This window comes from Gallus gallus, chromosome 26 (assembly GCF_016699485.2).
Source record: "Gallus gallus isolate bGalGal1 chromosome 26, bGalGal1.mat.broiler.GRCg7b, whole genome shotgun sequence".
NCBI classification, from domain to species: Eukaryota; Metazoa; Chordata; class Aves; order Galliformes; family Phasianidae; genus Gallus; species Gallus gallus.
In genome coordinates, this window is record NC_052557.1 from 694,581 (window position 1) to 720,410 (window position 25,830).

The 25,830-nt window shown below is 62.1% G+C and overlaps 2 protein-coding genes across 9 annotated transcripts in view; both read left to right on the forward strand.

Annotated features, from left to right (window-relative positions):
* The window catches only part of NAV1 (neuron navigator 1), a 46,415-nt gene extending 35,651 nt beyond the window's left edge, over positions 1 to 10,764 (forward strand). For 5 of the 8 annotated variants that reach the window (XM_046904162.1, XM_040652762.2, XM_040652757.2 and 2 more), the window contains 21 exons: positions 635 to 805; positions 1,243 to 1,295; positions 1,490 to 1,513; positions 1,602 to 1,679; positions 1,867 to 1,950; positions 2,044 to 2,155; positions 2,307 to 2,428; positions 2,819 to 2,827; positions 4,061 to 4,257; positions 4,352 to 4,514; positions 4,610 to 4,784; positions 4,877 to 4,974; positions 5,064 to 5,159; positions 5,292 to 5,451; positions 5,544 to 5,779; positions 5,866 to 6,020; positions 6,155 to 6,226; positions 6,579 to 6,775; positions 6,916 to 7,034; positions 7,181 to 7,378; positions 7,668 to 10,764. In XM_046904162.1, coding sequence (XP_046760118.1) covers positions 635 to 805; positions 1,243 to 1,295; positions 1,490 to 1,513; positions 1,602 to 1,679; positions 1,867 to 1,950; positions 2,044 to 2,155; positions 2,307 to 2,428; positions 2,819 to 2,827; positions 4,061 to 4,257; positions 4,352 to 4,514; positions 4,610 to 4,784; positions 4,877 to 4,974; positions 5,064 to 5,159; positions 5,292 to 5,451; positions 5,544 to 5,779; positions 5,866 to 6,020; positions 6,155 to 6,226; positions 6,579 to 6,775; positions 6,916 to 7,034; positions 7,181 to 7,378; positions 7,668 to 7,763 — 2,615 coding nt within the window. In that variant the 3' untranslated portion in view covers positions 7,764 to 10,764. The remainder of the gene's footprint in view (positions 1 to 634; positions 806 to 1,242; positions 1,296 to 1,489; positions 1,514 to 1,601; positions 1,680 to 1,866; positions 1,951 to 2,043; positions 2,156 to 2,306; positions 2,429 to 2,818; positions 2,828 to 4,060; positions 4,258 to 4,351; positions 4,515 to 4,609; positions 4,785 to 4,876; positions 4,975 to 5,063; positions 5,160 to 5,291; positions 5,452 to 5,543; positions 5,780 to 5,865; positions 6,021 to 6,154; positions 6,227 to 6,578; positions 6,776 to 6,915; positions 7,035 to 7,180; positions 7,379 to 7,667) is intronic. The other 3 variants (XM_040652759.2, XM_040652760.2, XM_040652761.2) reach the window with 3 other exon arrangements.
* Positions 10,765 to 12,202: 1,438 nt separating this feature from the next.
* SYT2 (synaptotagmin 2) lies at positions 12,203 to 25,137 on the forward strand. The gene is made up of 9 exons (XM_003642713.6): positions 12,203 to 12,291; positions 19,913 to 20,095; positions 20,192 to 20,361; positions 20,739 to 20,855; positions 20,959 to 21,126; positions 21,238 to 21,405; positions 21,515 to 21,632; positions 22,033 to 22,166; positions 22,659 to 25,137. Exons 2-9 carry the CDS (start codon positions 19,930 to 19,932, stop codon positions 22,863 to 22,865), a joined length of 1,248 nt encoding a protein of 415 aa, XP_003642761.2. The 5' UTR covers positions 12,203 to 12,291; positions 19,913 to 19,929; the 3' UTR covers positions 22,866 to 25,137.
* The last annotated feature ends 693 nt before the right edge of the window (positions 25,138 to 25,830 follow it).

Below are 25,830 nucleotides of genomic sequence, written 5' to 3' on the forward strand. Positions count from 1 at the left end.
TCCTTGTGCCAGCCTGGGTCCCTCTGTGCCCCGATGCCCCGGCTCAGTGCTGGGACATCCCCCTGTTCCAGAGCCTTGGGTTGATGTTTTGTTGTTTGTTTGGCACCCCCAGCTCTCAGCATCCCATGCCTTTGGCCCCACCAATGTGCTGAGTTGTGGCTGGGAGCCAATGGCTTTTGCTTCAGGGCATCCAACTCATCCTCAGTGCCCTGCCCACAGCTCCCCACTCCTCTGGGGTTGCAAATTGGAGCCCTGCTATGTTCTTGCTGGGACCTATGTGTTCCTGGAGGGTCTGGGGGATTCAGGCAGAGGGATTGGGGCTGGCAGCAGGTGATGGGGTGCATCCCTGCTGCACCTGGAGGTGACGGCTTCCTGAGCAGTGGCACTAGTTGTGCCCCAGCTCGATGGATTTCTCAGCTCCGTGTTCACCAGGAGGCATTGCCTTGGGTGCAGCTTTCCAGTCTTCCCTGCGTAAACCTGCTTTTTAGCTTTCCTCCCATCCTCCTGCTTTGGGACTGCAATCCCTGCTTCCTTGCCCCATCCCGGCTCCCCAGGTCTGCTCCCAGCCCCGCTTTCCCATCCTGATCCCCATGCCCAGCTCTGACCCCTCCTCTCCCCTCCCTTCTCCTTGCAGTGAGCCCCACTGCCACCACCACCCCGCGGATCACCCGCTCCAACAGCATCCCCACCCACGACTCCACCTTTGAGCTGTACAGCACCTCCCAGATGGGCAGCACCCTCTCCCTGGCAGACAAACCCAAGGGCATGATCCGCTCGGGCTCCTTCCGGGACCCTGTGGATGACGGTGAGAGTGTGCTTGGGATGGAGGGGCTGCGGGGCTCCTCAGACCCTCACCAGTTTTTCTGGGCTCTGCTGGAGGGGCTGCTGCATCCAGGCATCGGCATCAGCGCAGTGCATCCCAACCCGTGCAGGTGCTGCTGGGCAGGTTGGAGCCCTGCTGGGTGGCTGGAGGTGCCCGGTGGCCTTGGGTTGGCACCAGGGATGGGGAACCCGAGCGTCCAGCGTGGGTGGCAGAGCCTCAGGCTCAGTCAGAGCAGGTGGAGGGTGCTCCCCGCCATGTGCCCGGGCAGGAGGATGCTGGCCAAGTGCCGAGGAGCGGGCAGTGTCCTGCAGCACTATCCCCGCTCCAGGCTCCTCGCAGAGCCCCTGTGGCATTATCCTATGCCTTTAACCCCAGGGAGCGCTCAGTCTCTTGACACGCTGGGTTTTGCTGTGTTGCAGTTCATGGATCGGTGCTGTCCCTGGCCTCCAGCGCGTCCTCCACCTACTCCTCCGTAAGAGCTGCCGCCGGGCTGCGCCTCCTCATTGCATGGCTATGGGCTGGGGGGGCCCGGGTGGGGAAAAAACGAGGCTGAGCTATGTGGGGGGGCTCCGTGCATGTCCTCTGTCCCGTGCTGAGCCTGTCTGCGCCTCGCTGCCCTCCTGACTGCCTGCCTCTGTCTGTCTCTCTCTGCTCTCATGCTGCCAGGCTGAGGAGAAGATGCAGTCTGAGGTGAGCCCGTGCCCAGCGCTGCTACCTGGCCCCCCCACAGCCAGTGTGAGCACCCGGCCCCTCTCACCCCTCTGCTCTCTCCTTGCAGCAAATCCGCAAGCTGCGTCGCGAGTTGGAGTCCTCGCAGGAGAAGGTGGCCACGCTGACATCCCAGCTGTCTGCTAATGTGAGTTCCTGCAGGACGAGTGGGGCTGATGCTCACCTGCACTCTGGCTCCCCTTAGGAGCTGGCGTGCCATGGGGTCCACTGTGGGCTCTTCCTTGCCCCAGGAGGAGTCCCCTCTCCTGCCTTTGCCACCTGCACTGAGCGGCTCTGGGGCTGCAGGTGCTCACCCTTCTCTCCATCTCTCCCAGGCCAACCTGGTGGCAGCTTTTGAGCAGAGCCTGGTGAGCATGACGTCCCGCCTGCGGCACCTGGCCGAGACGGCTGAGGAGAAGGTGGGTGGGAGCTCAGGGGGCCGAAGCTGTGGGTGCTCTGCGAGTTCTGCACCGTGGAGATGCGCTCCACAACTCCTGGCTCTGCTCCTGCAGGACACAGAGCTGCTGGACCTGCGGGAGACCATCGATTTCCTGAAGAAGAAGAACTCGGAGGCCCAAGCTGTGATCCAGGGTGCCCTGAATGGCACCGACGTTGCTCCCAAAGGTAAGGCATGGTGGTCCGCTGCCACCAGGGGGCTGTGACCTCACGAGCCCCTGCTGTGGGGTTAGGAGCCCCTTGCTGGCTCTGGGTAGATGCAGTTTGATCGCTCCCTTCTTGGTCTCTCCCACTCTCCGCCTTCCCTCGGTGGCCCCAGAGCTGCGCATCAAGCGGCAGAACTCCTCCGACAGCATCTCCAGCCTCAACAGCATCACCAGCCACTCCAGCATCAGCAGCAGCAAGGACGCTGATGCCAAGAAGAAGAAGAAGAAGAGCTGGGTGGGTTGGGCAGGGGGCAGGTTGGGGGGGGGGGGGGGGGGTGGCGTGGGGTCTGCCTGGGCTCAGCACTGAGCCAACTGCCCTCAGTCCATCATGGCTTTGTGGTGTTGGTCCCCTCTGTCCCCTGGGACAGCACTGGTGAGGAGCACATAGCCTCCATGGGCTTGTCATGTGCTGCCTGGGGCCAGGGCTTCCCCAGCTCCTCCAGGAGTTTTCCAGCCCTTATCCCGCCCAGCTGCTCCTCGTGGTCTCTCCCGCCCGTCAGCCCTATGGGCATTGGCCTGGGGCCCTGCAGGCGCTTGGCCAGGTGGCCCTGAGCTGGATGCATGATTAAGTCTTGCTTTGTTTTGTTTCTCTTCCCCTATGCTGACCTCATCCCTTTTTTTCCAGGTGTATGAGGTAAGTCCTGTGCTGTGCCCTCCACCCCATGCTGTGCCTGCCCTGGGCGCTCACTCCATTTCATGGGAAGGCACTCATGACACAGAGCATCCCATCCATCCCACTGGCACTAACGCCAGGGCTTTGTGCTGTGCACGCCTTGGCTGCTTCTTGTGGTGTCAGAACTCAGGGAGGGGCTGAACCACCTGGGCAGCTTGGCAGGGATCCCTGGGGCGGGATGGGGACCTGTCCCAGAGATGGGGACCTGTCCCATGGATGGCATCTGTCCACTTCTTGCCTGGGGCAGGCATCACAGCCATCCAAGGGCAGCCCTGTGCAGGGGACACTGCAGCCCCTATTGGTGTGCTGCTGCCCGTCTGCCCTCACAGGGCTGTGCACCAGGTGCCACAGTGCCCAGGGGATCCCAGTTCCTCAGCTGGCCCCAGGGGTGACCCCCAGCCTGACAGTGGGGCTGAGTTGCTCTGTTCCCCTCAGGGCCCGTGTAGGTCCCACTGCATTATTGTCATCAGCACAGTCAGGCGCTCAGCTTGGTTTTTGCACAAACTGTCCCATCCGTTCCACTGTGACATTTTTGCTTCTGGGGGATGCCACAGCTCAGCTTTCCCAGAGCCAGTGGGAGGTGGGCCGCATCCTGCCCACTCTCCATCCCCTTCTCCATCCACCTCCCTCTGGAACAGACCCCCAGGGGGATGCGCTGTGAGCTCAGTGTCCCACAGGTGGGGTGTGTAAGCCATGGTTTGGCCCCTGCAGTGTCCCTTTACTCTCCCCAGCCTTTCCCACTCACCCGTCTGCTGCTGTGTATGTGCTGTGTGCATGCTGCATGCCCACCCTCGCTCCCCACATCTCCAGGAAGAGGCAGAGGGGCTCATGGTGTCCTGGGACCCAGCTCTGTGGTGGCTGGGCATGCTGCAGTGTGCTGTCCCCAAAGTGCTGCCTGCTGGGTTGGCTGCTGTGTGACTGCCAGGACGGAGTCAGCTCTCTGGGATGGAGCAGGGTGCTGCTGCAGTGCCCCAGTGTGGGTGCTGGTGGGGGAGGCTGGCTGGGATGTGGGTCCAGTACTTGGTGCTGGTTGGGGTGGCAGCTGTGCCAGCACAGCGGGGCGGTGGTAGGGGACAGTCCTGCCTCAGTGATGGTCCTGGTGTCACTGGTCCCAGGTCAGACAGCCTGGGCACGAGGCTGGGCCAGGACTGTGTTTGCAGAGCTGTCTGTAACGGGCGTTTCTGTGTCCTGTAGCTGCGTAGCTCCTTCAACAAAGCCTTCAGCATCAAGAAGGGGCCCAAGTCGGCCTCGTCCTACTCAGACATTGAGGAGATCGCCACGCCGGACTCATCAGCCCCGTCCTCCCCCAAACTCCAGCACGGCTCCACCGAGACCGCCTCACCCTCCATCAAATCCTCCACCTCCTCCTCCGTGGGCATCGACACGGCTGAGTGCGTGGGGCAGGGAGGAGGGCTGGCTGTGGGGTGGGTGTGCGCCCCCCCCCCCCCCCAGCCCTGAGCACACCTCGGTCTCTCCCTGGCCCAGGCTCTTCCAGGCGCACAGCGAGGGCGAGCCGGAGAAGAAGGAGGTGTCGGAGCTGCGTTCAGAGCTGTGGGAGAAGGAGATGAAGCTGACGGACATCCGCCTGGAGGCCCTCAACTCAGCCCACCAGCTGGAGCAGCTGCGGGAGACCATGCACAACATGCAGGTGGGGGTGGCTGTGCTCCATCAAGCCGTGCTGCGGCCCCTGGGCACTGCCAGCACACAGCTGCTCAGCCGGCCCGTCCTGCGCTTCTTCCCCAGCTGGAGGTGGATCTCCTGAAGGCAGAGAACGATCGGCTCAAAGTGGCTCCGGGGCCCTCGGCGGTGCCGGGATCCATTCCCGGCCACATCACCAGCACCTCAGCCTCCTCGTCTCCGCGGCGCTCGCTGGGGCTCTCCCTGGGCCATGCCTTCAGCCCCAGCCCAGGGGACGCCGGTAGGGGCAGTGGAGCTGCCTGTGCCGATGGCTGCGCAGGGTCTGGCTCAGGCTGGGCGTAGTCGGACCCCCCGGCTCTGCTTTGTCCCCAGACATGTCTCCCATGGATGCCGTCAGTGCTGGCACCCAGAAGGATGAGCTGACGCTGAGGATCGTGGTGCGCATGCCACCCCAGCACATCATCAAGGGGGTAAGCGTGGGCTGTGCGGGAAGCCCGACCTGTCCCTGTGGGGCAAGATGCAGTGCTGCAGCCCCGCACACCTCTGTCTTGGCTCCTAGGACCTCAAGCAACAAGAGTTTTTCCTGGGCTGGACCAAGGTGAGCGGGAAGGTGGATTGGAAGATGCTGGATGAGGCTGTCTGCCAGGTCTTCAAGGTAGGAGCATCACGACTCCTCTTCCGAGAGCCTCCCTTTTGCGCTGCTTCTCTGTGCCTGGGTCCTTACTGGGGACTCGGGGAGCTGCTGAGTGCCACTCGTCCCCTAACAGACCCGTCTTTGTCTTCGTAGGATTACATCACCAAGATGGATCCTGCCTCCACGCTGGGGCTCAGCACCGAGTCCGTTTATGGCTACAGCATCAGCCACATCAAGCGGGTCCTGGACACGGAGCCGCCGGAGCTGCCGCTGTGCCGCCGGGGCATGAGCAGCATCGTGGTGACACTCAAAGGTCGGTGAGCAGAGAGGCTCCGTGGCTGCCCCGTCCTCCCTCTGTGCCCTGGTGCCGCAGGGTGTGAGCGGGACCCTCATCCCTCCCTGCAGGCTTGAAGGAGAAGTGCGTGGACAGCTTGGTGTTCGAGACGCTCATCCCCAAGCCCATGATGCAGCATTACATCAGCCTCCTGCTGAAGCACCGGCGGCTCATCCTGTCGGGACCCAGCGGCACCGGCAAGACGTACCTGACCAACCGCCTGGCCGAGTACCTGGTGGAGCGCTCGGGCCGGGACGTCACCGAGGGCATCGTCAGCACCTTCAACATGCACCAGCAGTCCTGCAAGGTGAGGGACTGTCCGCATGGACACCGGTGCTGCTGTCCCACTGATGCCATACGCTGATGCCATACGCGATGCTCCGTTGGTTGCAGGACCTGCAGCTGTACCTCTCCAACCTGGCCAACCAGATCGACAGGGAGACGGGCACGGCGGACGTGCCGCTGGTGATCCTCCTGGACGACCTCAGCGAGGCGGGCTCCATCAGCGAGCTCGTCAATGGGGCGCTCACCTGCAAGTACCACAAATGGTGAGAGCTCTGCAGTGCCCCCACCCAGCGCAGCCTCCTGGAGACGGGGCGGCGCGGCCACGTATGTGCCTGGCTCTGCTGAGGCTGGGAGTGATGTGGGCTGCTTTTTCTCATCGATCCCGTCTCTCACTCAGCCCCTACATCATCGGGACCACCAATCAGCCTGTGAAGATGACCCCGAACCATGGTCTCCATCTCAGCTTCAGGTAGAATCATAGATTATCCCAAGATGAAAGAGGCCCCTAAGGATCACTGAGTCCAACTCCATAGGATTATACGTCCCTGGGGAGCATTTCTGTGGGCTTGGGGAGGCCAGAGGCTGTCATTCCTTGCCACTGGGCAGTCCCAGGGACACATACTGTGACTGGGGAGCCTGATGAGAACCAAGCCCCATGCCTTTCCCTGCCATCCCAGAAGGGTCTGACGGCCTCAACCCTGGGCTTGGGCCATGTGGGGGTCCGAGGAGCCCCTCCTAAGGGTCTGGGGACCATGGCGGGTGCTGGGGAGGTACCATGGTACATAGACAGCCCCATCCCTGAGCACCCACGTCTCCCCCAGGATGCTGACCTTCTCCAACAACGTGGAGCCAGCCAACGGCTTCCTGGTGCGCTACCTGCGGCGGAAGCTGCTGGAGTCGGACACAGACGTCAACGCCAACAAGGAGGAGCTGCTGCGCGTGCTGGACTGGGTGCCCAAGCTCTGGTACCATTTGCACACCTTCCTGGAGAAACACAGCACCTCCGACTTCCTCATCGGTACGACCAGGAACGCCTTTTCCTTCTATGTCTTCTTTGGGTGCAGCTTTGCTGTGTTTTCCTTGGGGCTCTGCTGGCATGGGGGAGGTGGCTGGAGCCAGGGAGCCCAGCTCCCATCCGTACTCTGCCTCCTCCTGCAGGTCCCTGCTTCTTCCTGTCCTGCCCCATCGGAATTGAGGATTTCCGGACCTGGTTCATTGACCTGTGGAATAACTCCATCATCCCTTACCTGCAGGAGGGGGCAAAAGATGGGCTCAAGGTACCCAGTGCATGCTGGCACGTGGGGACGCAAACCAGGGCCCAGCTCGGAGCTGGTGGCACCTGGGGTGTGCTGGCACAGCGGCCCCATGGGGTGGAGCGGAGGTTTGGTGTGCAGGTGCCACCTCTCTTGCCCCCTGCCTGCAGGTCCATGGGCAAAAGGCGGCCTGGGAGGACCCCGTGGAGTGGGTGCGGGACACCCTGCCCTGGCCATCAGCACAGCAAGACCAGTCCAAGCTGTACCACCTGCCCCCGCCCACCATCGGACCCCACAGCACTGTCTCCCCCCCCGAGGAGCGCACCGTCAAAGACACAACGCCCAGCTCCCTGGATGCAGACCCCCTGGTATGGCCGTGGTGTGCCGGGTGCTGGGAAGGGGAGGGGTGGTGCTGGTGGGGGGAGAGCAGCATGGAGCTGAGCATTGCTTTCCCAGTTAGTTTTTGGTGTAAAAACACGGAGTGGGTGATGCAGAAACGTTGGGTCTTCCTGGGTGGGTGCACCAAGGCCAGCTCACGATGGGAAATGGTTTGCAACGTCTCCAGGCTTTGCTTTACTCTGTAGAAGAGCTTTCTGGGGTGGGCAGTTTGGGAGGGCGAGGAGATCTGGGCTGTGTGCCATGCACTGCTCCCCGCAGATGGCCATGCTGCTGAAGCTCCAGGAAGCCGCCAACTACATCGAGTCTCCGGACCGTGAGACCATGGTGGATCCCGACCTGCAATCGACTCTGTGAGGCGCCAACATGCCGGCCCAGGTGCAGGGGGTGGCCATCGGGCTGCCCTTCTCCTCCTCCTCCTCCTCCTCCTCTGGTAGCCTGGAGCGCAGGGCTGGGGCTGGCGAGCGAGCGGTGAGGAGTGGGGCTCTGAGCAGCTCTGCGCAGCGTGGGGAAGCTCAGCTCAGTCGTGGGAGAGTGCGAGGCTCCGTTTCCCCCCCCGCCTCTTTGGGGGTTGGAGAATCCTGGTTTCTCTTCTTGGTTTTTCTGTCTCTATTGCAAACTCTCGGGTTTTGGGGACCGCTGCAGCCAAGCCCCCGCTCCAGGGAGCTGCAGGATGGGCCCTGCGTGGGGCAGGGACCCCGTGGGAGCCCCCTGGGCCAGAGCTGGGGGGGGAGGGGGGGCGAGGAGCGTGTGGCTGTGTCTGTCTGTCCGGCCCCGTGCTCCCACTGCTCTCTTTGTACATTCCTCATTTAACCTGCTTGGCAGCTGCTGCGCCCAGGACAACCCAATAAACCCCGCTTTGGTTATTTTATTTTATTTCCACCCCTCCCCTTTTCTTTTGACCGAGTCCAGACTTTGCTTTGCTCCCTTTTTTGTTCTGGTTCTTTGCTCTCCTGGGCCTGAGCCCAAGCTCCGGTGCCCATCGCTTCTACCCTCCCCCCCACCCCCGAGCAGCTCTGCTTCCTTTTGGTTTCTTTTGCAGCTGTTGGTTCCACCACTCCCCCTCCTTCCGTCACACAACTGGTGCTCACTGGACAACCTCCAGTCCCCAAATCCACCTTTCCAGTTGCCTCATATCTTGGCTGGGATGGGTCTGGGCAGGTGGTGGTAGCGGGGTGCACCCAGAGTGCCCCTTTGCCTGGAGGCCTCCTCCCCAAAAGCACAAGGCAGAATCCAGCCTTGGGCTGGGGGTGGCTGCCAAGGGACAGCACAGTGCTGCAGGGCGAGGCATGGCAACCTGCTCCCTGTCCCCTCTCTGCTGCTGGGGTGGGTTGCACGGGGACAGAGCCGTGCCTGAGGTTGTCCCGTGCCTCTGACTCACCACCGCTCCGTGGGGTTTCATGACCCCCCAGGCCCACCCTGTGCCCTCCAGCCGCACAGTGCCCTCTCAGCATGGGCTCTCCATACCCACACTGGTGCTCTGGGGACATCCAGCTGGGGCCACGCGTCCCCTTGGCCCTATGGTGCAATGTCACAGGCGCTGCTCCCTGCACTGCCTTAATCCCTGTGGGTAGGGGGCACGCAGGGCCGGAGGAGGGGGGCACGGGCACAGCCTGTACTCGCTGCCCCCAAAGCCGGCTGGGCTAGGATGGGACCGTGGTGCTGGTGCTTCGCCAAACACTGCCCCGCTGGGGCCGCTGCCTTTGGTCCCTTTAGCACCCTTCACTTCCCCTCCTCCTGGCCCTGCAGAGGGCACAGCGCCTTTAGGGGAGCAGCTCCCTGGGGCCGCTCTGCCCCCCCCCCCCCCCCCGCTGCCTTCAGGGACCCCCCACCTCCCCGGGGCTCCGTGTGCCCCCCGCTGCCCTCGGTGCTCTCCTGCCCGCGCAGCCCTCCCGCGGCGCGCGCCCCATGGTGCTCACTTCTCCGTCTGTCCCACAGCCTCCCCGCTGCCAGCCCCCCGCACAGGGCTGTCCCTCCCCACGCTGGCTTGGACGTTAGGGCTTTCCGTCTGCCTTCTCTTGTGTTGTCAGCTGAGGACTCGTTGTAAATAGATCCGTAGTCAAACGCCCTGCGTGAGTTGGCGGGGTCCGACCCTGCGCGTCTCTTATCCTTCTTTTGTACTCTGTGATAACTGTGCTGTGCTGACTTCTTTTCTGATTGTACCAGGTGTTGGCACAGCAGCAGCTCGAGGTCGGGGGCCCGCACTCCCCTCTCACCCTCCTCGGGGCCCTACGCCCTGAGGTTGGGGCACAGAGCACCTTTGGGTGCCCTGAGGAGCCCCGCGGTGCACAGCGTTGGTGCAGCCCCACACTGGGATTTCAGCCCTGGCACCACCACGGAGCCACCAAAATACCCAACAAACCCTCACGGGGCCACACACTGCAGCGTCCCCTTTTGTGGCCCGTGGGTTCACCCCACAACCGGTGGGTGCAGACCCCCAAGTCCTGTGGGACGAACAGCACCTACAGCCGAGCCCTGGGCATGGTGTGTGCTGGGTGGGGGTTCCCGGTGGGGTCCCTCACCTGAAGGGGACTGGCGTTGGTGGCTCCTGTTGGTGTCCCCCAGTGTGGTGGCGCCCATCAGTGGGGTTGGGGACCGAGCATCCCCTGGAGTGCCCACCCGCATGGGTCCCACCATTGCACTGTCCATCCCCAGGGCTGCCTACCACCCCCCAGGTGTCTGTTGTCCCTGTGGGGACACTGTGCTAAGGCTGCCTGCTGGCCCCGAGGTGCCATCACCCCAAAGGTGCCCGCAGCCCCTCAAAGCACCAGAACCCCCCCCCCCCCCCCGAGCTGCTGCTGCCCGGTGCCCTGAACCTTACAATTTTAGCTTTTTTCTATTAAAAGAACAAACAAACCTTTTTTTAATTAAATAAAAGACAGAAATGGACAAATTCCTGTTTTAGATGATCTGTGTAACTGACTGGGTTTTGTGTTTCTAACTGCATGGTGTTCCTGCCGAGGGGTTTTATAGCACTTTTTAAATTTCTCTTTAAGATTTTGGTCCAGATTTCTACTGCTCTCTCGCCTGTCTGTCTTTGCTTTTTTTCCCTCGCCTCCAAGTTTGTAAACTCGCTCTGTTTTATACCTGATGTGGAAACCCAACCCCACGTTGTACATAGCTGCGGGAACAATCAGAGGGAACAAACACCATCTGGACTCTGCCACCATTTGTCGTTTTTACTTAAAGTACACGAGGAAGCCAGGAAAAGGCTTGAGGACCGTTCCGAAGGACAGTAACCAATCCAGCCCTGCACCAACCAAGTCAGCTCCTGCTGCCCACGCCGCCCGCACCGCCCGGCATGTCTCTCTCGGTCGTCTGTCTCACACCATTGGATTCAATAAAGTTATCTCCTGTACCTCCTGGCTGTGTGTCCTCTGTGTGCACACAGTGCCCCCAACCCTGCAATGCTGCACCTGGTTGGGGCTGTGGCCGTTCTGCACAGCGCTGGGAGCAGCTGAGGACCCTGCAGGGAGGCTGCACGGTGCCCTGGAGCTGTTTTCCACTCCAGAGGGTGGTGCCGGGGAAGGAAAAATGCTCCCGAAGCTGTGAATGAATGCCAGCACAGTGAGGATCCTCATGGGGGCTCTTCCCGTTGGCTCTCACAGCTGAGCACAGGGCAATGGGCAGCTGCCATCCCGCCCCAGCAGCTGTGGAATGGGGCTGGGGCCCCTCATCCCCAGAGCAGCCCATATGGGAACAGCAGCACCTGTGGGATACTGCTCTACTGGGTGTAGGTGCATCACTGCCCCATACAGCTATAGCAGTAACCCTGGGAGACCGCTGCAGCCACTCCAGGTACAGCTGCACCCACCATAGGTGTGTAATGCTGTAATGTGATGGAAAGCACAGCTATAATAGCAGGGTGGCAAAGCCCTAGGCTACAGCAAATGAGGACGAGCCCAAACATAGCAGCCACAGACACATCAACAACAGAAGAAATACAACCTCTTGCTGGGATCCCAGCAAGATGCTCTCACCTCCACTGCCAGCCCTTAAACGAGGGTTGGGATGGAGTGGATCCTGGCTTCAGCCCTCCCAGTCACTCAGGGACATTGCACACACCTGAGCCCCCCTGGCTGGCCCTGCCTTCCCACCAGGTGCTCCATCACCACTCCAAGCTGTGTCAGCATTTCCACTGCAGGGTATGACAGCGCATGATAGGGGTGTGACAGCACCCCCACCGGTATGGCAGCACCCACGGGGTACTGCAGCACCCAGTGTGTGCACAGCATCAGCCCATATCCGTACAGCGGCACCGTGGGGTATTGCAGCACGTGGTGTACGGACGCTGCAGTCCCACAGCTCCATCCAGGTACAGCAGCACCTATAGGATCCTGCGCTGCCGGGTACAGGTCGAGTAGCACCCCATGTACGTAAATCATCACCCCGTATAGGTGCAGCAGCTCCCGTTTACGGGTACATCATCGCCCCATAGGTACAGCAGCACCGCTGGGGAACCGCAGCGCTGACTACAGTTACATCATCACCCACTATAGGCACACCACCACCCCGTACGGCTACAGCGGCCGCTCCCAAGGTGACCCCAACCTTTCTGCCCCCCGTGTCCCCCCGGGGCTGCAGGGGGGGCTCCTGGCTGCGCCCGGCACAGGCGGAGCTCCGGGGGGGAATGCGGCTCCCAACGCGACCCCCGGCGATCGCTGCGGGGTCCCCGCGCTGAGTACACCGCTGTGGGCGGGGCGATGGGAGGGGGCGGGGCGGGCTGCGGAGGGGCGGGGCTTGCTGGGAGGGGGCGGGGCTTGCGAGTAGTGGGCGGGGCTACGCGGAGCTGCTGCACGCGAGCCCGGAGGGGCCGGTGCTGCCGCAGCGCCCGCGCCCGTCCCGCACCGGTCCCGCACCGCACCGCACTCCACCGCAGCGCACGGTAAGTTCGCGCCCGCCGAAGTTTCTCTCCGGCTCTCCCCGGGTGCCGCAGCGGTGCGGGTTCTGCGGGACGGGGCTGCCCGCTCCCCCGGTGATCCGTCCCCGGGTGTGTGCGGGTGGCAGCGCTGTTTCCCGGTGCCGGTGCGGGGCTGGTGCGGGATCCCGGGGACGCGAGGCGGCTGCGGGCTCCGGGGGCTGCCCGGTGCCCGGGGCTGTGCCGGGGGCTGCCCGTGGGGCAACGCGCCCTCGGTTCCTCCGTCTGCGGGATGCAAGACGCCCCCCCCCCCCCCCCCCCCCTCCGGATGCGGGAACCCCCCGGGATGCGGGACGCCCCCCGGCTTTCAGGGCTCCCCGCACTCTCAGCCCCGCATCCACGCGCGTTCGCGGCCGGGGGTGCCCTTGGAGTCCCGGCGCTGAGAGGCGGCCGGGGGTTCCCCATTCCCGCAGCTGCAGCCGCGGTGCGGTGAGGGGAAGCGGCGACAGCATCGCGGCTCCGGATCGGCAGCTCCCGGGGCTTTCCGCCGCGTCCTGGACCGCGGCCAGCTCTGCCGGTCCCTTCGCGGGGCTGCAGCATCCTCCACGCTCCTCCTGCACGCGGGGTGCGGCGGTGGGGCGGTGCGGGGCGGCAGCGTTGGGCTACCCGGGGCTGTGTGCCCGCATCCCGCCCGCAGCCTACTTTCAGAGGAGCGGCAGCGATCCCAAAAGAGCTCTGCCAGTTTCACAGGGGGAAGGCAGCTGGACAAGGTGACTTGTGTTGTGCGTTGCTCGGTGGTCCCCAACTGCACCCCGAGCTTTGGCACCTCCGTGTGCGTCCCTCTGCACTGCGTGCGCCTTTGGTGCAGCACTGGGATGTCACCCACCCTGGGACCTCAACCACTCTGGGATGTCAGCCGCCCTATGATGACACCCACCCTGGGATGTCACCACTGCAGGTTGCCCGGGGGCTCCCCACCCGCCCCTCTGCAGCAGCAAAACTTCTGCCTGATGGTGCACTCAGGTGCTGCTGCAGATTTTCCGCTCTGCGCGCGCTGTATGGGAGCGCAACGACCGGCAGGCGTCGTCTCCTGCCTGCTGCATTATTCCTCGCTAGCGCAGCGCCTCGGCCACGCTGCCGTGGGCTGCTGGGGCCCTGCGGGATGCCCGGGGCTCTCACCTCACCGTGGGGGTCAGTGCTCGTGGCTGGAGGCTGCTGCAGAGAAGCAGAGCGGCTTTGCTGGGTCGCAGCGCTGGGGGAGCGCGGGGCGCTGTGAGAGGTGATGCACCCAAGGTCATTGAGCAGTGGGACATGAGTGATGCTGCTCGGGAATGGCACGAACCCATCGGACACCCCGACGGCCCCGTGTTCCTCTGGGAGCGATGCTCTGCCTGCTTTTTGCAGGTGGTGAAGCAGAGGGATGGATCTGACCTTGTCCCCAGTCACCTGCACATCTCCGGCCCTTGCACTGGGCACCGGGGTCCCCTTGCTGGGAGCTCCCGGACCCCATCCCCTGTAGGGCAGGAGTGCATTTCTCCCCCCGCATTATCCCAGCAGTATCAGTGTGCCAATGTCCCCCACACCACACCGCCTTGGGCAGCCCTGGCTCTGCGCCCTCTGCCCGACGCCACGATGGGAGGGGGACGGGAAAACACAGACAAACCCCCCCTGCCCAGCAGCTCACTGGGAGCTGCAGCATTCACTCCTGGGGGAGCAGCTCCGTGCTGCCGGAGCCCATGGGATGCTGATGGAGGGGCACCGAAGCGCAGAGGGCTCCTGCAGGGCGGCAGTGGGTGCTGCTCTCTGCTCACGGTGCTGCTGGCAAAGGCCCAGCTCCCGGTGCCAGATGACTGCGGTTCCTAATTATTGCTTGAGTTTCTGCTCCTCCTGGCTGCGCAGGGAGGTGGGGTGTCCTCGAGCAAGATCAGTGCCCAAAGCAAATAGATGGGACTGAGTGCCCGCTGCTTTCCAACCCTGGTGTTGTTTTCTTTTCCCCCTAACCTCAGAGGCAGAGCTCAGTGCTGTCCTGCCGTGCTCTGTGTGTCCCCACACCCGGAGCTCTGAGCAGCGGAGGCTGTCCATGCGCTTTGCCCTTGGCTGTGGATGGCTCTGCCTGCTGGGGTGGGAGCCCCGCTGCTCCCCCCTCACCCCCACCCTGGGCTCAGCTCCCACAGGAGCCCACGTTCCCCGAAGTGCTCTTTGATTATTAGCCCTAATAATTGTGTTATCGCATCGGCTGAAATGTTTCAGATGCCAAAGCTAATTTTGCTCTTCATGCCTTCCTTCACCGGTAATGGGATTTTGATAACATCGCACGTCCAGAGGTATTGGATCAACTCAGCATAATTCCTCATTTATTAATTAAACCATAAATTAGGCAGTGTGTGGCTGGAATCTAAGATGCCCTGCATCGGTGCCACCCACTGCCAGCGCTCACCCACCCCAACCAGCCCCAAAACATGGGATGCGAACCCCCCAGATGCTGGCTGCTTGGGGCATTGCTGCCAGATGGGGTCTGCCCACAGGGTCCGGGCAGGGGCCGTCCCTGTCCCTATGGGGTGGTTGTATGGGATGTGCCCGCGCTGCAGCCCCCGTGCTGGGATTGCTTCTGGACTGCGTTGAATTGCTGCGGTGCGTCCCTGCGTGCGGCTGTCCTGCACTCTGCACCAAACTGGCACTGCTGAATGCAGGCAGTGCTGCATCCACAGCCTTGCACAGAAGGGGCTCCTGGCTTTGCAGTGTTCTGTACAGCGCACGTCTTAAGGAAAGCTCCTGGGTTCTGCTTAAAGGCATCGTTTTAGGTGTTCCTTGCTTCTCTGCTCCTTCTCAAAGCATGCAGCAGAACAGGGCTCTGGGCTGGTGCATTGCTGGAAGATGGGAGGGAGCGGCCGGTGCTGGCAGGAGGTGCAGGAGGTGCAGTCCTGGTGCTGTGCTCGGGGACATATGTCCCATAGAGAGCTGGAGGTGCTGCATGACAGTCCCATTGCTGGGGGCTGTGGTCAGCCCTGGTGCCATGGGGTGGGTGTGCGGGCGCTGCAGGGGCTGCAGGAACCATTCTGGTGATCGGAGCGATGGCAGCACCTGAGCTGAGTTTGGTGCACAGTGGCACTTTCGGGATGTGGGCTGTGGCCAAAGGTGGCTGCGGCAGGAGAACTCGTACCACAGTGAGCCCTGTTTGTTTGTGCTGCTCCTCCCCAGAATCCCCCAATCACCCCAAATCCCTGGGAGCATTGCAGGGCTGTAGAGGACCTGGAGCTGCATGGCTGCCCGGCGGCTTTTGTCCATCTGCACAGCCAGGCAGATCTGGGGGAGTCGGATGGCAGGTTTGCTGGGAGCAGGCCAGGTGGGCAGGGGCTGCCAGCACTGTGCCGTCACTCTCCTTCCTCCAAACCAAAATCGATGCGGCTCGACTCCGTGCACCTGGCTCAGCTCCTGGCTCTGCCCCGGGAGCCGTTGTCTGCCTTCTCCTCCTATTGACTGGGAGACGCCGCAGCGCCATGGCACGGCACGGAGCGTCCCGGCGTGGGCAGAGCAGCGCCAACACGGCCACACCGCGCCTTCATGGTGCCAATCTGGTGCGCAGCCGGCTGCTTGCGATGGCTCTGCCCCAGCGCCTTCTGTTGCCCTATTTAGCGCAGCCACCGTGGCGTGGGGAGCGGGCTGGGATGGGCAGCGCCCGTCAGCAGTTTGGGGAGGGTTGGTGGTGGTTTGGGGAGGGTTGGTGGTTGTTAGCAGCTCTCCGTGGTGTCACTGCATGGGGGCTGTGGGCACTGCAACAACGCATGAGCCAAAACTTCTCTGCAGCACAGGGCTGTGTCTGTGCGGCTGCACCAGGAGGGCTGCTCCCAATGCCCCACGGCCTCTGCAGGTGCCTCGGAGCCATCTCTGCTTTGCTTCCTTGCTAATTAGCTATGGAGCTGCCTTCCAGGGGTCTCCAAAGCACTGAGGAGCCGAATGCTTTAACAGGGCAGGAGGAAAGCAGCCGCTGTGCATTCGCTGACGGCACTGCAGCAGCCCCAGGGAGTGCTGTCTGCAGCCCACGCTGCGTCCCTTGGGCAGGGGACAGCTGGGACCTGAGCCCTGCAGGGACACCGAGAGAAGCCGTGGGATGGCAGATGCACCACGTGCAGCTCAGAGCCGCCTGCTTTGGAACCGTGCACTCACCATTTGTTTTCACCCTCCTATGTACTTTGGGGATCCCATCCCCACAGCACTCCCAGCCCCCTCCCTTGGGCTCTGCATGGGTCAGGGCTGTGGGGTGTGATCTCCCCCCCCAGATCCGTGCATCCATCGACCTTCAGCTGCTCCGACTGTGTGTGCTGTGCTGATGGGAGCTGCAGCAGCGCCGGGCAGAGGGAGCAGCGCGTTCCGGATGGGGAACGTCCTGAGCCATTAATCTGGTGGCCAAATGATGGATGAAGGCTACCTTTAAGACTGTATTTAACTGCTCTGCATCTCCAGGCTCTGCTTTCAATAATGCAGAGGCTGTGATGGAGGAGCAGGTCTTTGCTCAGAGCAGCACCTCCAGCACAGCCACTCCCTGCGTGGGATTGTGCCGCATCTCAGCTGGGGTCGGTGCTGGGAGCCCCAGCAGAGCCCTCTGCAGCTCACACTGTCCCCCCCTCATGGCACTCCCCGTTGTTTGCACCGTGCCTCAGTTTCCCTCTGTGGGATGTGCAATCTGGGTGGACCCCATCTTTGGGTCACCCTGGGACAAGGCAGAGCCGCTGCGTGAACCCGAGCGCGGCGAATCGCAGCTCCTGCAGCCGGCTCTCCAGGCGTGCCGCCACTAATTGCTGCCTCAGCTTCATTAATCATGATTAGCCGCCGTTTTCTGTCCTTCCGTGTGTCCCCACACCTCTCCTTGGTTCTCATCCCTGTGGCCCCGGGCAGCCCCCACTTCTTGCCCATGAATCCTGCTTTGCCCTGGGAAGCTGCGATAGGGATGGCTGCAGCCCCATCCCTCTTCCGGTCCATATATCCCCATCCCTTCCCCTCCATATATCCCCTGCTAAGGGCAGTGGGGGACTGTGGTGCTGCTGTGCCCGGGGGTCGTTGCACGGGGAAAGCCCTGGTCCCCTTTTTTCTCACGGAGGCTCTGTGGGTTGAAGCCTTGTGTGGGAATGGGAGTGATGAAGGGATCACCGGAGGGATTTCCCTGAGCCCAAAGTGCAGCTGGATGCAGGACTGTGCTTCCCTGTGCCGGCGTGGGGGAATCCCAGGGGGATCTCCATGGGGGTTTGCAGGGTGGGGGTGAGAGCCCCGCGGCGCTGCCGGTGCTGTACCCCCATTTGCTCTTGGGCCAAAGGTGAGGGGAGATGGGTGCAAATGGAATGCATGGGGGACACAGCAGCGGGGGGGTAAGGGAGCTGCCCCCCTCCCCACCAGCTTTCCCTCGAATGGACAGAAAACAGAAAGAAAAAAAAATGTGCAAGAGGAAAAAAAAAACAACAAAAGGAACACACAGAGCTGAGCCCTGCAGCGCTGCATTGCAGAGCCTTCGCTGCACCCGCACTGCACTGCACTGCACTGCACTGCACTGCACTGCACAGGGAGGGGGTGCCGTGGGGTTGTGGCAGAGGGGGGACGTGGAGGTGCCCCGGGGCTCACGGTGTGAAAGGGCAGTACCAAAAGTGATGGAAAATGTCATCATTGGGGCTGTGTGGAGTCCCCCTCTGCGGGGCTGAGTGGGGCTCAGGGGCTGCTCCTTCCCCCCAGCCCTGTGCCTCAGTTTCCCACCAGCACCGGTGGGAGCAATTAGTGCTGCTAATTAGTGACCCTGCTCAGAGGGTGCGGGGATGCAGAAGGAGCCCCACAGCTCCGGCCCTGCGCCTCTGCAGCCACTTTCTCCTTAAGTAAATAAGAGTGACGTAGGCAAGAAGGTACAAAGCAGAGAAGTGCAAGAAACAATGCTATGCACCCACCCCTCCAAGCAGGGTGTGCACACACGTGTGCAAGCATGACCTGCAAACAGCTGTGCATACACATGCACTTACATGCAGAGCATGCGCACACGCAGGCTTGCACTCTCACATGCAGGCTGCAGTGCTGCCATGCACACACAGATGTGAGGACCGTGCACAGCCATGTGCAAGAACAACCAGCAGAGCTGCATACATGCACAACATTTGCACCCCGACACGGCCATGAGCACACAAGGTCACACACCTGTGCAGGAACACATGCACAGCCCTGTGTGCACACAAGCACCTCGGTGCATGCAGACATGTGCTTGCCCATCCTTGCACACTGCACGAGGATTTACACACCACTGTGCATGGCCACACTCCTTGACATTGCACACGCACGTGCATACAGGTGCAGGCTGCCTCCTCCTCCCACTCCTCACACTGTGCTGCAGCACCCGGGGCTGTGGCATTGCAGGAAGGGTGGACGGATGGATGGGTGGCACTGATGGTGGCACCGATGGATGCAGTGAGGGAAGGGCTGCTCGCCCCCGGATCCTCACCTCTCTGACACGCTTTCTGTGGTTTCCATAACAGATGGGCAGAAATGTGCTCATCAGCAGTTTGGAGAGAAAGTCATCCCGCAGAGAGCAGAGCGGGGCTGCTGCTGTGGGACTCCTAAGGGGGGGGGAAGGGATTGGGGCCAAGCGGGAGCTCCTGAGCTGGGCAGGTCCTGGTGCAGCTCCATGGGCAGTGCGGGGGGGCTGCAGGTGGTGCTCAGAGCCTCAGGCAGGGCTTGGTGCAAGCAGAGCTCATTGCAGGCACTGCTCAGCTGCAGGCATTGCTCAGAGCTGCAGGCATTGCTCAGAGCTGCAGGCATTGCTCAGAGCTGCAGGCAGGGCTTGCAGCAGACATTGCTCATTGCAGGCATTGCTCCAAGCTGCAGGCAGGGCTGGTGCCAGCCCCGCTCAGCACTCAGGGCTGGTGAGCACCTCCTCCTGCAGCCCTGGGCTTTAAGTTCCCCAAAGACAGCACCAGCAGCCTGCAAACTTCGGCCCTGACTTTGGGTTCTGTGGTTTCTCAATAGAGAAGCATCCAGGTGGTGGTGAGGCAGTGACCTTGGTGCTGCTGGCTGCAGCAGGGATGGAAGTGATGAGTTTGGGCTGTTTTGTTGCTTTCTGAGGGGCTGCCTCAGTTGAGGTGGGTGGGACAAACCCCCCTTCCCACTCCTCTATGCCAGGGTTATGGAGGCCATCTGGGTCGGGTCCCGGTGCCCTTACCATTGCTTTTGCTGCAGAGGTGAGTGCCACATCTGCACCCTTTGGGCTGGGTGCCCCCATTCTTGAGGGCTGCTCCAGAGCCTGCAGGGCTGGGAGGTGACAGGAGCAGCTGAGACACAGTGCTGGGCTGGAATGGGAGCTGCAGACTGGGAGCATCAGGGAGGAACTCATAGATGGGGCTGTGGGATGTCACCTTCGTATGCTGCTGGAGGCTCAGCTCTGCACTCCCCGTGCTGTGATGTGATCAGGGACCAATGGAGCAGCCCCACCACAGGGCCCATATGATGCCACTGAGTCCATCAAGGGGACATCTCCAGTGGGAGAGGGCACAGGGATGCATGGGTCATCTCCACCCCATTTGGGCTGGAAGTGCCTCCATGGCCCAGCTGGATGGCACCAGCATCGGAAGCTCCTCGGGGTCACAGGAGCAGCGGGGACAGAGGGACCTGTGCTGTGTTGCAGGGTTCTCCAGTCCCACCATGACATTCAAGCAAGCGTCCATGATGGCCCCGGAGGCCACGGCCACCACGATGCCCATGGCCACCATGGAGAACTCCACTGAGGCCGCGGGGACGGGAGAGAGCAAGGAGGACATGTTTGCCGATCTGAGGGAGAAGTTCATGAATGAGCTCAACAAGATCCCCTGTGAGTGGCTGCCCCTCCTCCCGGGACCCCTTCCCCACATCCCCCCCAGGGTGTGGGGTGGTGGGGCCGGATGGGGCTGAACTGTTGTCCCTGCAGTGCCACCCTGGGCCCTCATTGCCATCGCGGTGGTTGCTGGCCTCCTCCTTCTCACCTGCTGCTTCTGCATCTGCAAGAAGTGCTGCTGCAAGAAGAAGAAGAACAAGAAGGAGAAAGGCAAAGGCATGAAGAATGCCATGAACATGAAGGACATGAAGTCGGGCAACCAGGTGATGTCCTTCGAGGTGCTGCCAAGGGTCTGCTGGTTTGGGGTCCCCAGGGTTTGGGGATCTCCAGGTGGATGGTGCTGTACAGGGCAGAGCTGGGACCATCTCCCCATTGTGGGGGCCAGGAGGGGATGAGGGAAGGGGTTCCTGGGGACCAGCGGGTCTGGAGCGTGATGCTGCAACGCATCTCCCCACCTGTATGCTGCAGCAAGGGGGTTCCTTTGTGATTCCCAAATACTGAGGATGCTGTGTCCCAGGGGACCAATGGGGCCATACAAACCCCCAGCTCCCTGCCTTGCCCTGTGTCCCTCCCCAGTGCTGCCCATAACACCACTCTTTTCCCTCGTGCCGCTCTCCCCGGGTGCCGCTCCGACCGCCAGGACGATGACGACGCAGAGACAGGACTGACAGAGGGGGAAGGTGAAGAAGAGGAGAAGGAGCCAGAGAACTTGGGCAAGCTGCAGTTCTCCCTGGATTATGACTTCCAGGCAAACCAGGTGCTGGAGGGGCTGGGTTTGCCCAGGTGGTGCATCTGGGGAGGAGAAATGTCCCAGCTGGGGCTGGGAGCCCATTGTGCTGAAGGCTCTCTGTCCCCTCCAGTTGACAGTGGGGATCCTCCAAGCAGCTGAATTGCCAGCTTTGGACATGGGGGGCACCTCGGACCCCTACGTCAAGGTGTTCCTGCTCCCCGACAAGAAGAAGAAGTATGAGACAAAGGTGCAGAAGAAGACGCTCAACCCTGCCTTCAACGAGACCTTCACCTTCAAGGTGAGGGCACTGTGTGTCCCCCAGCCTCATCCTGACCCCACAGCTGGGCCTCGCTGGGTGGCTGAAGGCTCCTTGGGGCTCATTGCCACGCGGTGGCTCTTCCCTGTGCAGGTCCCTTACCAGGAGCTGGGTGGGAAGACGCTGGTGATGGCCATCTATGACTTCGATCGCTTCTCCAAGCACGACATCATTGGTGAGGTGAAGGTGCCCATGAACACGGTGGATCTGGGCCAACCCATCGAGGAGTGGCGGGACCTGCAGAGCGGTGAGAAGGAGGAGGTGAGAGCTGAGATGTGGAACGGCCCCGCAGCACTCGGGATGGACCATCTCGGTGCCGTGAGCTCAGCCTGACCCAGCTCCTCCTTTTTGCCAATGCTCCTCTCGGCAGCCAGAGAAGCTCGGGGACATCTGCATCTCCCTCCGCTATGTGCCCACGGCCGGCAAGCTCACCGTCTGCATCCTGGAGGCCAAGAACCTGAAGAAGATGGATGTTGGGGGCCTCTCAGGTGGGTGCTGCTCAGGGGTACCATCCTGCTGAGCCATCCCAGCGCTCTCAGCGTCCTTTGTTGGAGGCAGCCTGAAGTTGGGCTGTAGGGAAGATGAGCCCCCTGCCCCGTGGGAAGGGTAGAGTTTGGCGCTCAGTGCACGACAAGGTTTGGTTTCATTGCCGGCATCTCCTGCTCCAGCAATGGGGCATCTGCTGGTCCCACTGCGCCGCCCCCAGCCCTCCTGCAAGGAGACCCACAGCAGGCAGGGCAGCTCCATCCCCTGCCCAGTGACTCCCAAAATTGGAAATATTTTGCCTTTGCTTCCATCCACAAACGATGCCCTCCTCTTGGGCTCAGATCTGCCCCAGGGTGTCCCGTGGGTGTCCCAGCCCTGCTTGATGCACCCCCGTCCCCCCAGATCCCTATGTGAAGATCCACCTGCTGCAGAACGGGAAGAGGTTGAAGAAGAAGAAGACCACAGTTAAGAAGAAGACCTTAAACCCTTACTTCAACGAGTCCTTCAGCTTTGAGATCCCCTTTGAGCAGATACAGGTTGGTGTGCTGACATCCCTGGGGACATGTGGGCAGGGGGGAAGTGAAGGATGTCCCGGCAGCCTGAGGTCTGCTGAGTTCCTGGTCCATCTGAAACCCAATCCCTGAGCCTGGTCTTGAGACGCACCTTCAAATCCAGCTCATGGCAGGGATGGGGCTTTCATAGACTCATCCAATCGTTCAGGTTGTAGCAGCCCTCGAAGTTCATCACGTCCAACTGCACCCCATCCCCACTATGCCCACTGACCACGTCCCGCAGTGCCACCTCTACCCCTTCCTCTGCTCCGGGTCCTGTAGGACTCACCCCAGGTGCAGAAAGGGTGGCCACGTGAGGATGAGGGCAGTCCCCACTGTGACCCCGTGTGTCTGTGGGATGGAGTGGTGGAAGGACGGGGGGGACTGTGCCCCAAAAGAGGCCACGGTGGCGCTCAGCCCTGCGGGATCCCCGGGGCTCTGCCTTTCTGCCTCTCTAACGACAGCTTCCCCCTCCAGAAAGTGCAGGTGGTCATCACGGTGCTGGACTACGACAAGCTGGGCAAGAACGAGGCCATCGGCAAGATCTTCACGGGCTTCAACTCCACGGGCACGGAGCTGCGGCACTGGTCTGACATGCTGGCCAACCCGCGGCGGCCCATCGCCCAGTGGCACTCACTGAAGCCAGAGGAAGAAGTGGACGCAGCTCTCGGGAAGAACAAATAGAAGATCTGCATCCGGCGCGGCGGACATTCAAAGCGACCCAGAGCTACCGATACCTCATTGCGCAACCTTTGGTTTGGTTTTCTGTTGTCGTCGTCGTTCTGTTTCAAGCTGAAATACCCTTTGACGGCTGTGGAAGGGTTTCCAGACGGTCCCAATAGCTTCCAGGGGAAGAGGTTAAAGACTCGGGTGGTTCTTTTCATTCTCCAGCATCGCTCCCTCTGGCTGCATGCCCTGTCCCCTCCGCCCCCCATCCCTCCCCGGTGTCGCATCACCGACCCACGGCCGCACCGCCTCCGTTCTGCCCATGGGGACCGCCGAGCATCGCTGCATGGAGGTGCCACCGGAGCGGGACGACCGCACTCACTGTGCTTGCTTGGGGCGCCGGCACCAGCGCCGACATCCGCGACCTCCGCGGGAGCCCTGGCTGCCTCCCCGCCGCTGCTGTGCCTCCCGTGGGGTGAGAATGCAGCACTGGGCTGCTCCAGCTTTGGCTGCTGCTGGGGAGAGGTGCGCAGGGACGGCGGAGCTGTGCTGCAGGAGTTGGGGGACGCAGGAGGAGCGCACGGATGGAGCGCTTGGAGGAGATGCACCTCGGGGATGCAGCGTGGGCCACCACTGTGGTGTCAGCAGAGGCTGAGCCACGGAGCTCTGCGTTTCCCATCGTGCCTGGAGCTGCTGTTTGCCTCCTGACGACACTGTGTAGAAACCCATCGCTCCGGATGCTTCCCTGCAGCTGCTTCACATGGAGAGGTGTCTGAGTGCTGGAGGAGCTGCAGTGGGGCCCATTGCCATCCCCACAGCTGAGCCCCATCGTGGGCTCCCAGCACAGCCCAGGTGGGGCTCCGGCAACTCCGGCCCTATGGCCTCTACCCACCACTGGGGGACCCCGGGAGCCGACTGCTGTCCCACCCACCCCTTCCCAGTCCTGCTGGGTGGAATAAGCCATATTCCTGTTGCTGGCAGCGGCACTGGTTGGGTAAGAACTCTGGGCTCTCTGGATCCAATCCCCTGAGCTGGGAAGCTGATGGCCCTGCCCAGTTCAGCCCGGTCCTTACTGGGGCACAGTGTGTCCCTGTGTCCCCGTGCAGCTCTCCCCAGCAGCTTCGTGCTTGCTGCTCTGCTTTGCTTTCCTGCACCCCAGGTCTTGTGCCAAAGGTCCTGGTGGGAGGAGCTCCTTGGAACGTCCTCAGCACGCGGAGTTTGGCACTGTTAGGCTATGAAAGGAGGCATTTGGAAGAGAAGGCTTGCAGCAGAGAAGCAGAGCTTCGGGATGCAGTGGGGAAGCCCCAGGCACTGGGATGCTGCTGGCAGTCTACACCTGGTGTCTCCATGCCAGCACCCCATGCCCAGGGATGATGTGCCAAAGCTGAGCTCCCTCTGAGGCCATTGGATGCTTCATCCTGGGGGGCACTGCCCCTCCCCATCCATTCCAACTGGAGGCAGAGGAACTCGGTGGTGAGGGACAGTGCAGCTCGGGGGGTGCAGCCCCTGCCCCAGGGGGGGACACCTCCGTCCTCAGCATGGTTCAGGGTTCTGATAGCCACGGCCCTGGTGTGCTGGGGGGGAGCGCCCTGCCCTGAGCTGGGGGTGGGACTGGAGACCCCAAACCGCTGTCCCACAGCTGGGCTCCACGTGCTGGGGCTGGGAGCGGTGGTTCCCTGGCTTTGATTCGTTTCTGCTCCTAATGGATGTGTCAGGGTGTGAACACGGCTCTGTAGTGCAGGGAGGAGAAATCTCGGGGTGGCTTTACTGAATGGGAGTGTGGGGCAGCAGCAGGAGCCCCCCCAGCACAGACCCAGAGCCCCGGCGTCCCATTGGGAGCAGCAGAGGAGCGCATGCTGCACACACACACACACACACACACACACACACACACACACACGTGCACACCCCCCCCCGTGCCCCATGCACACCCCCCGCCCGCTCCCCATCCCTGCTGCACTTTGCAATTTCCATTTGGACTCTTTATGCCTCGGGGCGGGGGGGGAGGAAACTCTGACTTTAATACATGATACGTCTTTCTTTATTCTTAATTTTAATAATAATAATGGTATAATAAACGGACAAACCACCGGCCTACAAAAGCCATCTGCGCTGCCTCTGCCCCCCCCGCTGTGTGCCGGTATCTGTATGGAGGCGCCCATTGCTGTACATAACCACGAGCAGTGCATGAGCCCCGCAGCATGGCCGGCCGTGCCCGAGCAGAGCAGTGCGGGCGACGGACAAAACTCATTGCCTGAGTGCCCCCCCGACCCCCCCCCCCCTCCAAAAAGATGAAATAAAATAAAACAAAATCGCTCAAAAGAAGAAAATAGGCCCAGAAGCGCCGCATGTCTGCAGCCCGCGGAGGGCGAGCGCTGCCAGCCCGGCCGTGCCCTCCATGCGCGTCTCTCGTCCCCGTGTTTGTCGCGTTGCACCATCGTGGCTTCGGTGTTCTGTGTCGCGTCGGTGCGTTTCACATCACTGCAACTTTAGAAGCCATATCAGACCGCGGCGCCCCGGGGGTCCCGCGTGGCCGCCGCCGCCCCCGACCGTGGGGCTCCGAGCTGCGCGGGGGGCGGGCGGTGACACCGGGGATGCCCCGCGGTGACATCGGTGCTGTGGAGCGGTTGGAGATGGTGGGAAGGTGGGGGGGAGGCAGCTCTGGGGCTCTGCTGTGTCTGTTCGGGGGCTGCTCCCTCCCCTTTCCCTTTCCCTTTCCCTTTCCCTTTCCCTTTCCCTTTCCCTTTCCCTTTCCCTTTCCCTTCCCCTTCCCCTTCCCCTTCCCCTTCCCCTCCTCCTCCTCCTCTCTTTCCTCTCCCCCCCCTCTCGCAGTGACACCAGCGCCATCCTCCTGGGGACAGAAGTGAGGCCACACAGCTTTGCCTTCGTGCCCCATCACGGTGAGGAGGAAGCCCCCCAGCCCCCCCCAGCCCCCCGCCCGCCCCCGCAGCGCTCGGCTCCGGCAGGAAGCTGCTTTTAAAGC